Source organism: Pelodiscus sinensis, chromosome 30 (genome assembly GCF_052426305.1).
Source record: "Pelodiscus sinensis isolate ZL-2025 chromosome 30, ASM5242630v1, whole genome shotgun sequence".
Lineage (NCBI taxonomy): Eukaryota > Metazoa > Chordata > Testudines > Trionychidae > Pelodiscus > Pelodiscus sinensis.
The window spans coordinates 1,906,203-1,921,523 of record NC_143081.1 but is presented as its reverse complement, the minus strand read 5'-3'; the positions used below and the strand labels follow the sequence as shown (position 1 = coordinate 1,921,523).

At 53.7% G+C, this 15,321-nt stretch overlaps 1 protein-coding gene across 2 annotated transcripts; it reads right to left on the bottom strand.

Annotated features, from left to right (window-relative positions):
* Positions 1–4: 4 nt before the first annotated feature.
* LOC142821383 (Fc receptor-like protein 5) lies at positions 5–14,126 on the bottom strand. 2 transcript variants are annotated; one of them, XM_089774273.1, is made up of 9 exons: positions 13,945–14,112; positions 13,798–13,836; positions 11,670–11,966; positions 9,491–9,793; positions 7,414–7,713; positions 5,351–5,680; positions 3,802–3,903; positions 2,929–3,050; positions 5–2,186 (listed from the first exon to the last, which is right to left on the bottom strand). In XM_089774273.1, the coding sequence occupies exons 1-9, from the start codon at positions 13,973–13,975 to the stop codon at positions 2,040–2,042; spliced, it is 1,671 nt and encodes a 556-aa protein (XP_089630399.1). In that variant the 5' UTR covers positions 13,976–14,112; the 3' UTR covers positions 5–2,039. The 2 variants fall into 2 exon arrangements, 1 of the variants encoding a protein (XP_089630399.1); XR_016348078.1 differs by lacking the exon at positions 5–2,186 and having other exon boundaries at positions 3,719–3,903; positions 13,945–14,126.
* Between the last annotated feature and the right edge of the window lie 1,195 nt (positions 14,127–15,321).

Genomic DNA, 15,321 nt, shown 5'->3' with positions numbered 1-15,321 from the left:
GGGAGGTGTTAAGGCTGATGTGTAAAGAGGGCAACCGCTCTGTGAAGGGAGCTCACATTTGAAAATGCCCTTCCGACCTGCCGGGAACTCGGAAAGCAGAACTGAGAGCACTGAGTTTCCTATAAGGGACGTTCTGTGTGCTGCTTACAAGCGAGAAGAGCCAGAACAGCTCCAAAACAAGAGAGAACCTCTCCGCTTGGAAATCCCTGCTAGCAGGGAGACTGAGTGGATGTGAAGGTGGGATCACAGCCTGGCTCTGAACAGTGAGCTTTCTCTGGGAAATTCGGTTGTCAATGGGTGGAAATAAACATTTTGCTCAAGGCTGCAGATCCCACATGAAATTCAAGGGCTCTCAGTGACAGACAAGGTGAGGGAGGAGTTTCTCAGACACACCGGGATCAAGTGGACCGGAGGTGAGGGATCAGACCCTGCAGGGACTGGAACATTTATCCCACGAACACTGGGCCCAGCAGTGCAGGTTCACGTTCTGTCTGAGCGTGACGATGGGAAAGCGAAAGTAAAACCAACACAGGGGCCAAGAGACACACGGGGACGTGGTCATGCTGGAGAAACGCACTGGTGAAGTCACAGACTTTGCCAGGCCCTGGGTTAAGTGGGGGGGGGGGGAGACTTGGCTCTCGGACCCCTGAAAAGGTGGGGTAGGAGAGACATAGCTAGTGGCAGCCAGCCCTCACTGGATCATGCCGCACTGCCCCAAGCTGTTCGAGTCCATGCTACTCCCAGGACCATGTGTAGAAGCTGGGAGTGTTGGTTCCCAGACACTACGATGGCTGCCTGGAAAGAAGACACTGGAGGAGCAGCCGCAATGCTCCATCGGGACCCTTCAGGCAAAGGAATATCTCAGAGAGGAAGGGTGTCGGACTTCCACTGTTGTCCTGTAGCTCTTTAGAACGCACCCTGGAGGCCACTTGCAGAACATGGAAGACAAAAAACAAGGTGCAATGCAGGTCCAACTGCCCTCTGGGCTCCAGTTCACCCTGTGTCCTGCCTTGTCTTGAGAGAAATGTGAGACAGACACACACTTCCCCATGGACATGAATTTATGTAACTCAAAGGTGATTTGAGGAAATTATTTCATGTAACCCATCAACCTTCAGGTCATGATCCGCTGGTTCAGTTTTTCTTACTTTGATGTCCATATCATCTTTGCATGTAAAATGACACGTATGGAGTGGGGAATGTTTTGTGGGCTTCAAATGTGTGAATAAGGGGTGTCAAGGGTGTTACCCTCAACGTCTTGATGAGCAACTGTTAAACAATCTCTTCGGTCCTTTCATCAGAGCAGTGGTTGGTTGGGAGTGTCCTCAATTCTTTCAAAAAGAACAGGAAAGCAGGGGGCTTCGTCTTTGGGCTGGGCTCCACCTCAAGGAAGGTTGCAGAAGACACCAAGGAAAGAAGACAACCTTGGTTTGAAGGAGCATCTGGAAAAGACGTTTGAGGGTGAGTTTGAAAAAGTTTCTGCTGAGGTTTCAGAGTTGAATTAGCCAAGCAATTTTCTTTCTTTTGATTTGTAACCTACTTTGCTCTGCCTGATCTCACTTCTTACCACTTCAGTCCCACTGCTTGTACTTGACAAAAACCATTTTTATTGTCTGTCAAACCCAGCGTACGTAATTGTTACCTGGGGGAGCAACCAGTGTGCTCAGTCCCTCTTTTGTTGTTAAAGGTGATGTTCTTTAGCTGCAAGTTCACTTGAGCCACATAAACTCATAAATCCACATTCGTGCGTTTGCGGTTGGCTAGTCTTTCAAATACCTTCATAACGTCTTTCCAGCTTCATGGGTAACCATTTTGACACAACCCATACACACATCATACAGTGAAATTCATTACTGGGGGTGGCCAGTTTTTTCATGATACCTGCCAAGATGCTGGTTGGCTAAATATTCCGATAGTGGTGACTTGGGTGAGTCCTTTGCTACATGCCGTCCAAGGGCTGTTGCGGTATATAGGGTTCAGGATGTAAATGCTTGAAGTGAGGGAGAGGATACGGAGAAATGGAGAGAGCGATTCCTCTCTTATTTAGCTGCTTTCTCGGTGCAAGTTCCCACCACCTCGCTGTACAGCACATGTTCATCTTCAAAAGGCTTGGATATGTTTGTTGACTGGGTCGTGTGGGACACTGAGTTGGGGAGAACTAAGAGCGTGTACGTGACTTCTGAGCCCTGTTGGGGGAGGAAAGAGAAATGGTGAAGGGTGCAGGGATGCTGCGGGTGCGAAAGAGGCTACTGACATTCTTGGTTGTACAAACAGCAAGAGACCTGCACAGGGGAGGCTGCAGCTGGAGTGGTGTGTCCAGTTCTACACATCCCATACTTAGGAACTTGGGGACAAATTGGGGAGAGTCCACAGCAGAGCATGTTTAGTATGGAGAAAACACGGCTCACGGGGGACATGATAGCCACCTGCTAAGCCAATGTTATAGAGAATGAAGATAAATTTTCTCTATGTCCGCTGAAGTTAAGTCAGAATGGGTGTAGTCTGTGGCAAGAGAGATTTAGATGAGATGTTATGAGAAATGTTCTGCCTCTAAGGGCAGTTAAGCTCTGAAACAGGCGACGTGGAGACATAGGGAAATCTCTGTCAAAGACCAAATACCCATCGGGCTGGTCCAGGTTGAAGTAACACTACTGTAGCACAGGGGGCAGAACAGATGACCTCCTGAGATCCCCTCTCAACTCTACGTGTCTGTGATTCTGTTGCGGTTTGGGGGAAGGGAAGGCCAATTTCCTGCTGTTCCTTCTGCATGAACAAACTCTGTGCAGTATCTCCTAGCAGCTATTTCCTGACAGCTAGAGCCCAGAGAGGCAGCAATATTTAAGGCCTGGGCAAAAGATTAAGGCATAGATTCATAGAGGTTGGATTCTGCTGGCTCTTTTACTTAGCCTTTCAATGCAGTCGTGTTACCTGCTCCATCTGCTTTTCTCCAGCGCCCGTGACCTTTGATCCCTTGCTGTCATGGCCTGGATCCAAGTTCCTGGTGTGTTCTCTAGGCTCAGCTCCATCAGTGCTTGTTAGAGTCTTTGGAACTAGTGCAGAACCACAGAAGAAGGGAGCTGAGGTGGGGACATACCCTGAGGAAACAACCAGCTACAGGGCATGACCTTGAGGAAACAACACAAACTCAGCTTCATGCCCACAGTCCCTCTGTTTAAATTCTGTAACAATGTCCCTTGGTAGCTGCCGGGGGTGTTCTGCTCTTCTTGGCAGTTACTTGAGCACCTTCCAAAAACTGCCGCCCTGCTGCATGGGAGGAATTCTTTGATAGCAACCCGGAGGGCTTAATTGTCAGCAGGTGCTTAATTAACCCCAGCTGCAAGCTGCCTCCTAATTAGGCCTCTATTTTCTACCCTGGCTGCTGGGCTGCATTCAGGAGAGGCTATTTTGGAAACAAGAAAGCATTAACCCACCTCCCAATATGGCTGCCTTCTATGAGAGATTTGCAGTTTGCCGGCTGTGGTCTGTCACAATTTTCTCATTCCCAGCACTACCCTTTGTTCCTGGCACAGCCACACCCTGACCTAAGCTTTCAGTTAGGAGAAGAGGCAGCTGCATGGGAAGTTTGGAGGTCCTGGTATTCTTGAACAAAGACTGACAGACAGACTGAAAGACGTTTGTGAAATACAGGGATCGATTTGGTTTCCACACTGCACTGTGGGAGGTGCCTTTGTGGTTGTGAATACTTTAAACTCTTTACCCTGATCACCACTGAATAGTTCTGACCAGACCAGATCTCAGGCACAGGTGGTAGATCCCAGCTTCTCGTCTCCTTTCACCCACCTCTCTTCTTCCTGCGGCAGTAGCAGAGCAGAGCAACGAGGGCTGCGATCAGGAGCAAGACGCCACCAATTCCTAGCAGAATATCACGGGCACTGGGTGAGGCTGTTCATGGTGCAAAGGAAAAAGGCAAATGAGAACAGCCCGGCAGCCTTCAGAAAAGGTCTGAGCCCCACAGAGGAATCCACCACGGGAACAAAGTTGCGGTGACAACCACTCTCTACGTTGACTATGGAACATTCCATCTGTACCAGCCTGATCCTCGCTCCGAAGTGAGAAAGGGAGGCCCAGTGGTTATGGGGCTGGTGTTTGACATTGGAGGCGGGGTTTTCAATTCCCGACTCACCACACGTCACTTATGGGACTTGTCTCCTCTCAGCCTCCATTCCCCAGCTCCAAAATGGGCAGTGAGGGGCTAACTCCATTCACACCTTTGTGAATGTGACAGACCCCCCCTCCCCCCATGCTTTGTGGAATGGATTTAAGAACACAAATCGGCGTAACTCGAAGATGCTTTGGACAAATCGTCCCATGTGACCGATCTATCTTCATGTTCTCATCTGCTGGGTCTCTTGATCTTCTTTTGGTGCATGTATCACCCTTGTGTGTAGCGTTAGGCATATGGAGTGTGGACTGCCTTATGGTTTTACATGTGCAAAGGAAAGCCACCAAGGGCGTTACCCTCAATGTCTAGATGATCCACTGTAAACAATCCCCTTTGTCCTCTAAGTCTTAGCAGTGGTTGGTCTGAGGGGGTCATGTGTCCACCCCACCCGGTAGGAGCTGAGCAAGCAATGGAAGGGTGGAAACAGAATTCCCGCCCAAAGTGGCATCTTTGAAACAAGGGGAAACCAGCGGGGACTAGCCAGTGTGGCACACCCGGGGAAGGAAGCATATACCCCAGGGAGAGGGAGACCCTGGTTTCAAGGATTGGCTGGAAAAGGAACCGTTTTAGGGTGAGTTTGTGAAAAGTTCGTACTGAGGTTTCCGTAGGTTCAGGGGGTAGCTGAGTTAGTCTGTACAGGATCAACTTAAAAAAGAAGAAATGGTCTGGTAGCACTTTATAGACTAACAAACCAAGTAGATGGTAGATGGCACAGCCCACTTCTTCAGATGACTGGAGTTTTGAGTTAGACTTAGTGAAGCACTTTTGGTTCTTTTCAGTTGGTAATCTACTTTGCTCAGCCTGTTCTCACTCATTACTACGTCAGTGCTACCGTTTGCACTTAATAAAATCACTTTCACTTTCTATCAAGCCCAGTTAAATAATTCGTATGCGGGGGAGCAATTGCTAAAGGGGGCTCACCCAAAGAATTCATGTGGGGTTCTGATCCCATTTGCAGAGCGGTACCCCAGGAAACTCATCCTTAAACTAGATTTTTCTTGGACTTGAAGAGGTTCAGTGTCTCTCCTGCTTCTCACGGGGGGGGGGGGGGCAGGAAAGGGATCTCAGCCTGGGGCCTTGGCTGCAGGGGACCAGGGAGCTGGCTCAGCAGGACCTGGTGATGAGAAGCCCCAAAAGAGCTGGAGTAAGACATTAGGCACGTCTCACCTGTCAAAGTCACCGTCACTGTCCGGCTCTGGGGGGACGGGATCCACCTATTGCCGACCTTCTGCTCATACCCGCAGGTGAATTCTCCGGTGTTGTTAGGACCAGCCTGTGTGATGCTGAGCACAGAGATGTTCATAGAGCTGTTGGTGGGATCCAAGATGCTGCGCTCAGACCCCATGTTCCCAGGGTCAAATTTGGTTCCATTCCTGTAGAAGTGGAACCTCCGCTCTCTCTCACTTCCCGGGGCCACGCAGGTGAGGAGCAGGGGGAGCCTTTCGCTCAGTACTCCAGACGGGGGATCCATGCTCAGCACTGGCTGGGGAGGGGGATCTGTGGGGAGCAGCAAAGGGGAGGGGTCAGAAGGGGAAGGAGGAAGTTGAGATGGTGCCAGAATTCAGTTTATTTAGAGCAGAGTTGAGTTCTCTCTATGAGCCTCTTTCTTCCATTTGTGATGCCGAGGAGCTCCCCACCAAAATGAGCAAGAGCCGAGCTAGGGGTGCGGGTTGCTGCTTTCAGGCTGGGATGCTGAGTCAGAGGGTGGCCAAGGACACCGGGATGTGACTCCTTTTCTTTCACTCCTCCACTGCTGCTGACCCAGTCCCCCCACCCCAATATCCATGGATCCCTCTGCACACAGCGGGGGCTCAGAGCATCTGGTGAGGCCCAGACGGGCTGGCAGCTGGGAAGCCAAGTTGGGTACCTAGACCTGTGTGAGGCTGGTGGAAAGGGGCTGGCTAGTCTCTGTTTGGATGTCCTGACTAGTGGGACAGGTGTAGGACACAAAGCCACCCCCTCGAGGAGGTGAGTGAATCGGATCCGGAATGAGCCCTCCTCTGGGATGCTCCCTCCATCTACCATGTTGAATTGGATCCTGCCGCATTGTGACCCCCGGAGCAGCCAACATGTGAGGGAGGAAAGCTCTGGGGAGATCAGGATGCTGGGGGTGGGAGGGAGCATCAGAGGGACTGGAAGACATAAGGTGGGTCACATCCAGCAGGGATTTCAGGATAGATGTGGTGGGGGAGGGGCAAATGTTACCAGGTTAAATTCATCTTAGGAATTAGAGGGGGATGGAGCCTTTGCCATGGGACATTCCCTGCATCCCTGCACCTCACTGAGTCCCAACCCTGACCCGTGCCCACGTTGCACAGTAGGACAGAGGGACTGTCCCTTTCTGTCATGCTGCGGGTGGCAGGGGGAACAGGGAAGATGCCCTTAACTGCTTCATCTCCTGCCCTATGTCCACATTACAGGGATATTGAGCAAAACCAGCCAGGATTGCACAAAATCCCACAGAGAGTCCACATCTCAAACGTGTTTTTGCACACCAAAAAATACAGTAAATTGACATGGCAGAGGATTTTGGCCAGTAGCGTTATTCCTCTCCCCGCTAGGAATAACGCCTTTTTGCTCAAGAGTTCTTGCACAGAAAGGCGTGTGTGGATGCTCCGCAGGGATTTCTGGTGCAAAAAGAGCCTTGCACAAAAAGCACAGATGCTCTGATGGCCATTCTGTGAATGACCATCAGAGATTACTTGTGCATTAGGGTCCATGCATTCCGGCTTTTGTGATGCACTTTTGAGGTGTGGGCGCGCTTTTGCGCAAGAAGATCTCTTCTGCAAAAAGCTTCTTGTGCAAAAACCCTGCAATGTAGACAAAGCCCCAATGATCATATATGAAGTGGCAGGGCTGGAGACAGTGAAATGATCTAATCACGGAGCTGCTCTCTCGCTGATCAGGTGGGATCCTCTCCTCACAGTTGGGGTGCTCAACCTCCCCCTCACCCTCATGACCTGAGAAAGATCAGAGATGGGGCATATTTGGGTTTGGTTTCACAGAATGTCCCCAAATTACCATATGTAGCTGCTGGATGGGAACCCTGTTGAACCCCCAAAAGGATCAATAGAAAGCAGAGACCCAGAGAGTGACACTGACCAGAGATGGGGATTGAAACTCACACTGTCCTAACCTAGACCTGAAAAACTGGGCTGTGTCACAGCTGGTCTACGAGGCAGAGAGACCCGGCCCCGGGACAGCAAAGAAGAGCAGCCAGGGGGACTCACCAGTCACTTTTATGGGGATGTTTTGGCTCCTCTCCGATGGGATCTCTCGCCCCGACTCTGTCTGCCAGTACTCACAGCTGTACACGCCGGCATGTGATTCAGACACACTGAGCAGAAGCGATCTGGTGTCGTACTGAGGCTGATGGGACTCTCCAGAGTCAATTCTCTGGTCATCCCTGAAGAACCGGATCTTGGACACGTTGGCAGTGCGGGGAGCTGAGCATGTCAGGGTCACAGAATCATCATGTAGGAAGATGTCTTGTCGTGGGGTCACATCGAGTTGAGGGGCAGGCGGCCAGGCTGGAACAGTGGGAGGGAGGAAGGAGAGAATTCTCTTTACCAGCAGTGCCCCACCCATGAAAACAGTAATGCCTCTGCTCCCATCAGTCAGTGCCATCCAGAGCCACTCCCAGCCCCCCACTTTGCTCCTTTCAGCCCAGCCGCTCTGCACAGCTCTTCCAAAGGTCAGTAGCTGCATCATTGGAGGCTGCAAGGGTGGCTGCACTGAGACCTGCTTTAGTCAATGGGATGATGGTGCCCATTCCCCTCACAGCACCTACACTCTGGGGTTCTCCCCTCCCGGGGAGCCCAATCACCCCTAAGCCCACCTGGCCTCAGCGACCCACAGCAGCTCTGCATGGAGCCCCTCCCCTCAATGCAAATGCCACTGGCCACTGATAATTAGCAGGGGGCCCTGCTGCCCATTCCTGCCGTAGATGCCCCCTTGAGCCCTAGTATCTCCTCATGGGCCTCCAGCATGGGAGTGGGTCAGCCCAGAGCCCGCCCTGCTCCCCCTGGGCTACGCCTAGCACAGCGCTGTCCAAGGTACCGCTGCTCCCCGGCTCCCGTTCCCTGCCCCCAGCATGGCGCTGTCCAAGGTACCGCTGCTCCCTGGCTCCCCCTGCCTGCCCCCAGCACAGCGCTGTCCAAGGTACCACTGCTCCCTGGCTCCCCCTGCCTGCCCCCAGCATGGCGCTGTCCTAGGTACCGTTGCTCCCTGGCCCCCCCTCCCTGCCCCCAGCATGGCACTGTCCAAGGTACCGCTGCTCCCCGGCTCCCCCTCCCTGCCCCCAGCATGGTGCTGTCCAAGGTACTGCTCCTCCCCAGCTCCCCCTCTCTGCCTCCAGAATAGTGTTGTCCAAGGTACCACTGCTCCCCGGCCCCCCTCCCTGCCCCCAGCATGGCACTGTCCAAGGTACTGCTGCTCTCTGGCTCCCCCTTCCTGCCCCCAGCACGGCGCTGTCCAAGGTACCGCTGCTCCCCGGCTCCCCCTCCCTGCCCCCAGCATGGTGCTGTCCAAGGTACCACTACCAGCAGCCAGCTTCATCCCTCCTCCTTGAGAGCCTGAAAGAGTCTGAGGCTACCTCCAGGCTGCATCCCTCTGAGAGGGGGATGCAAAACAAGCACTTCGAAAGTGCCAATGATCCTGGCATTGAAATATCCCAGGCTTCATTTGCATACTCACATTCAGGCCCTGTGCCGAACAAGCGCCCTTTTGAAAGTGAAAGTAAGGTAGCTGTGGTTCTGCAGACAGCGGGAAGCTTTTTTGAAAGATCCTGTACTCCTAATCTTTTTTATTTAAATCCTGGGGTCATTTGTACTTTCAAAGTGCTTGATTTACATCCCTCTGTCGGCAGAGGGACACAGTCAAGTGTGTCATGTCCTGCTGTCTTTTTATACTGCCCAGCAGGGCTCTGACTGTCTGACTTTAGCCTGCTTTTGATTGGCTCCCTGCCCCAGCCCTCTCCCCTTATGGGTGTGTGTGTGTGTGTGTGTGTGTGTGTGTGTGTGTGTGTGTGTGTGTGTGTGTGTGTGTGTGTGTCTTTTAACCCCTTATATGCCAAAGCAGAACAACTCATCCCATCACAGTCATAAAGCAGAGAGTTGTGTTAGTGTGTGCGTGTGTGTGTGTGTGTGTGTGTGTGTGTGTGTGTGTATGTTTGCAGAAGAGGAGGTGACCAGCCCTGTTCTTTCTGCACAAGATTCATCCCGTGAGCTGTAGGTCCTAGGTCCCCACAGGGAAAGTGTCTCCATAGCACGGACACACCAGGGAAATCTGGGGTAGCCCAGCACTCACCTATCACAGTGATGGAGACTGGGGGACTCTTTGCAGACTGGATCTCCTGTCCAGTCGTGCCTGTCCAGTACCAGCAGGTGTACGACCCAGAGCACGCTGGCTGCTGTTCTAAGTTCCTGACATCAGCGTAGCTGCTGCCGGATGGGACAGCAGGTGGGACGATGCTCCCCTCATCCTTGGAGAATTGATAGTTTGTAATTGCATCTTCATCACTGGCTGCTGAACACGTGAGCTGAACAGGCTCCTGAGAGTGGGACTTCTGGCGTGCAAGGCTCAGGGAGAGGGTGGGGACTGCTAGGGGGTCTGGAAAAGACAACGGGTGATATTTCATTGAAGGACAAGGGATTCAGGGAGCCATTACTATATGAATGGAGTAGAGCAATAAATGCATCCTGAAATCTCACTGACTGCCCCCCCCCATCTGGCCCTGCACCATAATCTCAGGTCTCACCTGGCCCCTCCATCACACAACTCTCCAATGGTAACAGGTCCCTGGGGAGGTACTGGGATGAGCCAGACTCAGGGAGAGGAACAGGGCTGCAGGAGGGTCTGGAAACCAGGGGTCAGGGTTAGATACAGAGGAAGGGGCCCCCCTGGCAGAAATCTCTGGAGTACATGGGTTAGATGTTACCAGGCCAAATTCATCTCAGGGATTACAGGGGGTGGAGTTTCCATGGCAAAGGCCCTGCACCCCTTTTCCTCACTGAGCCCCACCCTGCCCTGTCCCACATGTTACCCCCCAGGGACAGGGCCTGTGAGGGATCTGCTGGCTGGGCTGGGCTGCCCAGGGAACCACAGGGGGCAAATGGGGGTCCCTGTCTCAGCTGTGAGCAACAGCCAGTCAATACACTGGCACCAGGGACCTCTCTGGGGATTCCTTCCCTGACTGGAGAAAAGACTCTGTGTCTGCTTGGGCTTTCACCTGAGCATGCCAGGGCAGCTCCTGCCCCTCCCAACGACATGAGGAATGGGGCATCCTGACATGTTATTGGCCAGGGTAACTCGATTGAGACCTAATCCATTTTCTGATAGCCAGCATGCTCAGACTGGACCCTCATGCTGTGAGCTTCCCCGTGTGGTAAGTTGAGGGTCATTAACATGGAGTCAGCAGGCCTAAATAGAGGCCTGTAGCATGAAAACAGCAAGAACCCTGCAATCTAGTGAGCAAGACTTTGGTTCAGGGACACAGGAGCCAAGAAACAGGCTCTACTGATAATAGTAATTGGGTACAGTGACGCATGGAAGGACACAGGGAAGCACCAAGTACACACTGTAAGCCAAAAGGGAGTAACAGCACATCTGAAGGAGTGTCCTGGTACAGGAACTCCCTAGGAGTTAGGCACATACTGACCTAGGTTCAGGACCAGGTCAGAACTGACAGGATGGCAAATAGAAGGGCCCCCCTTGCATAAGGTGAGGGGTGGTAACTAGGCAACAGAGGGTGGCAACCTAGTACGTAAAGAAGTGATGTGAGATGTTTGGACCTGTCTATAAAAGGACACCGCAAAGGGTGCTCTGTGGCCGACCTTGGCAGGGGTGCTCTAGGCGCCAGAACGGCAGGTGTCATTGCCTAAACTTACAGAATGCGCAGTAGCTTAACTCTGACTGACTGCTGTTGATATCAATAGGCCTGCCCAGTGTTGGTACCTCGTCAGCGCGGGCAATAGTGCCCAGTGGTGTAACGTTGTACTGATCTCTGTTACCAACTGGTAGAGCTTCGCATTAGACACTAAACCTGCTCAATTGATTTCAAACCTTGCCTGCATCTGTCATTTCCAGGGCCTCTCAGAGATTTCCTGTGTTGACTCAAGTGCACGGCGTCTAACACACTAGATGAAGGGAGTACCGATTGTTAAACGTGCAGCTGAAAGTTTAGCATCACTGACGGAGTAGAAGGCCTTTTAAGAGCACACCAGGATGATCCGGACCAGATGACGCTGACATTGACAGTTCAGAACACTGAAGGTACCGAGGTAGAGAACGCCGAGTTACGACACCCCACAGCAGTCCCAGTCAGTGCCCAGTCTGTGCTGAAAATCTGGGAGTCCTAGTCCCACTATGGAGCATGTGAGATGCAGGGAGCGAGGCTGGGCAGACAGGGGGTGCATCTGAGGTGCTGGGGCGGGTTTTGGATTCCCAATGACACCTCCCACCCAACAGCAGGAAAACAGGGGCTCACCTCTCACTGCGATAGAGATGGAGCTGCTGTTCTCAGAGGAGATCTCTTGATTGGATTCCCGTCTCCAGTATGCACAGGTAAACTTCTCAGCACTTTCCTTCTCAGCTGTGAGCTCCAGCCGGGCTCCTGCATTAGGGAGTGGGACTGTGCTGGGCTTCTGCTGTTCATTTTGAAAGCAGAATCTGTATCCTGAAACCGATCCATTCTGAGGAGCTGCACACGTGAGGTTCACCTGCTCCCCTGGGAGATAGACCTGGTATCTTGGCTCCAGGGAGAGTGTGGGGGCCGACAGGGGACCTGGAACAGAGACAGGGAGCCAGTGGGTAGGGAGAGGCCAGGATGGGATAAGGAGAAGGGGCAAGAGATCAGCCCTGGAGAGACGTGAATACAAACCAGCCTCACCTCACTGCCCCCCACCTATCCTCATACACATCTTTCCCTCTCTCATCTTTTCCACGGCAGGGTGTGTGTGTGTGTGTGTGTGTGTATGTGTGTGTGCGCGCGCACGCATCTTTGTACCAGGGCATGTGTCCAGCCCTCCTCTGTCTGTGCAACATTCATCCCATGGGCTGCAGATCCTGGATTCCCTACAGGGAATGTGTCTCCATAGCACAGATGCACCAGCACTCCCCTGTCACAGTGATGGGGACACAGGGACTCCCTGCACACTGGGTCTCCCATCTTGATGGGGCTGTCCAGTACTAGCAGGTGTGTGACTGGCCCCAGTTCTAAGTTCCTGACATCGGAGTAGCTGCTGCCGGGTGGGACAGCAGGTGGGAAGATGTTTCCCCCAATGTGACTCTGCATCCCAGACTCATGTCTCACCAAGACCCTCTATCACACGGCTCTCCAACAGTCACAGGGTGGTACCTGGATGAGCCAGCTCAGGGAGAGGGGCAGGGCTGTAGGAGGGTCTGGAAACGAGGTGTCTGTGGCCCTGGCGCTGAGCCCTCAGTGGGAGCCAAGAGCAAAGGCATAAAGACAATGCCCTCCACACAGCCCCACACCCATGGGCCCTGCCCTGGGGCACTCTGAGGAATCTCTGGAGGGGTCTAGAACTGGGAGTCAGATGTTACCAGGCACAAGCTGTAGCATCAGCCATTCACTGGCCCTCTCTGGGGATGAAATCCCAGCTTGGAGAGAAGAATAACTGTATCCCAAGGGCCTGTTGCCTATCCCACGGCCTGCTGCCTGTACCCCAAATCCTCCACTAACCTCACTCTGATGCTCCCCCTCCCATGCAGGCAGGAGATGGTGGGGGAGGACCCAGACTGTGCCAAGGGGCAATTCACAGAAAGCTTGGGAGAGGATCTGCCTTTCTCGCTGGGGACAAGGGGCACCAGGAGCGGAGCTGGGACACGAAGGAGCCTCCCTGTGCCTCTGAACCCCCAGATACCCCCTCGCTCCATGAAGAGGCAGTGGGTCAGCTCATTCTGAGGGTGGAAGGACCCTTTGTCCACCTGGGACCCCAAGATCCCAACACTCCCTCTTCTAGGGAAAGTGAGGTGCAAAAGAGGGGGAAGAATGTTATTGAAAATTGTTGAACTTGCTGAAGAGGAGAGGGAACCCACAATGTGACTATCAGCTCTGCCCTGCAGGCACTGAACAGAAATGAGGAAGTTCAGGCGGATGTGGGGACGGGAGGGGGGAGTTTTTCCACCTGTCACGTTTCCTCTGTGGTTTCTGCAGGACCTGCTTTTACTGCTGGCCTCAGTGGGAGCCCAGAGCTGGGGCAGAGAGAGCTCCCCACCCCCAGCGATGGAACCTGCCCAGGGGCATTCAGTGCCATGGGGAGGGGGAAGCTTGATCTCCCTGGCTCTCTCTGCTGGGGCTGCCCAGGAGTAATGCCCATGTAGATGGGGCAGCTTCTCCCCAGGGCCTGATCAGGGACCCACCAAAGCAACCCTCCCAGCAGGCTACAGATGGGGTCGATCTTCCACCACTTCCCCCCACCCCCGCCCTCCCGAAGCTGTCAGGGGATGACATGGGGGCACCAGGGGATGATTCCCCACTTACACTTCCAAATTTTATGGTGTGAGAGGAGCAGGACCCCAGCCCCACTGCCAGGATCCCTCTCCCCTCCCCCACCCACTGACATCATCTCAATGAGGCCAGGAGACCTCGTTACCTGCGGCGGACACCGGCCTGGGGAGACTCTGGAGAGAGGCTGGAAGAGAAGAGCAGAGAGGGGGTGAGAGATCTGAGGATGCATGGGGAAGATGTGGGGCAGGGAGGGGCACAAACAGAAAGGCTGGGGGCCGAGGGGGGCACTTACCCAGCAGAGACAGGAGCAGAGTTAGCTCCATGCAGAGCCGGTGGCTCTGGGCTGGGAGCTGGGTGCTCGGCTGAGCAGAAGAAATCCCAGCCTCAGACGTGGTCACCGTTCATCTCGGGCTGGAGACACGCTGATTTGCAGTGCACAGGGTGTGCAGAAGGGAACTGAGCATTTCCGGGGACTGCCAGTGAGGGGCGGGGACAGAGCAAGAACTTACACCTTGCGGGGGGAGGTGCAGGAACTCGTCCAGTACGAAGACGTTCAGATGAGTTATGCTCTTCTTCTCCTCTACGGCCTAAGGTGCAACTCTCCAAAGGGATCCACAAAGGAGCCTTCAGCCAGGGTCGATTCTTCCCCCACAGACATAGCTCCACCCTGCTACTCCTGCAGCAAGTTCCATAGGACGCCTGTTAAGGGGTGGCCTGACCCACCCTGGGTGAGAACACGGGAACCCCAGACATCCCCTCTCCCTTATAATGCCAAGTTTCAGGGTGTGCGAAGATGCCTCCTCCCCACCGGGGGCATCTCAGCTGGGACAAAAAACCTCATTGCTTGAGGGTGACACCAGCCTGGGGAGAACCTGCAGAAAGGCTGGAAGAGCACAGAAGGGGTGAGAGCTCCAGGGATGGGCTGTGGGTAGAGGCAGTGGAGGGATGGGGAGCAAAGAGAGGTCCCTAACCCAGCAGGGGCAGGAAGCGAGTTAGCACCATGCTGAGCCAGCCGCTCTGGGCTGGGAGCTGAGTTCTTGGCTGAGTCACTAGCCTCATTGGGGTACAGGGAGGGGAACAGGCCCCTCCCCTCAGCAAGAGGCAGAAGAAATCCCCTGCTCTCCTTGGTGGCTGGCCAGGCAGCAGTGTTGCAAGGTAAGGAAGGGCTGACTTTCCCATCTTCTCACAAGTTTGGTCTCAATTTTGACAGTCAATGCAGTGCCAGGGAGAGGGGCTGGTGTAAAGGAACCTCCCAGGAGTTACTCCCACAGGGGGTCTGGCCCCATTGACCCCAGTTGAGCTATGGCCCACTGTGACAGACCAGGCCAGGTCTGGGCACAGCTGAGGGCGTCCACTCAGCCACTCTCTCCAGCCCGCAGACTGGAGGCCTTCCCAACTAGGCCACAACCAGTCCCACAGAGCACTTCAGCAGCCTGCCTGAAGCCTCACGAGCAAAACCCCTCCGACACCCCAGCAATATCCGTGCCCCAGATGGCCCCGGGCCTCATATACAGGTGAGGGGTCTTAGAACCCAATCCCACCTACCCCGAACAAGTTCTGTCCGGTCCCAAGAAACCAGCCACAGATCCCGGCTAATTTACTCTCTGGATCTTACCCACAAATCACGCTGAGCCAATCCTTCAAAATCTATGATCTAAAGATTTATTAC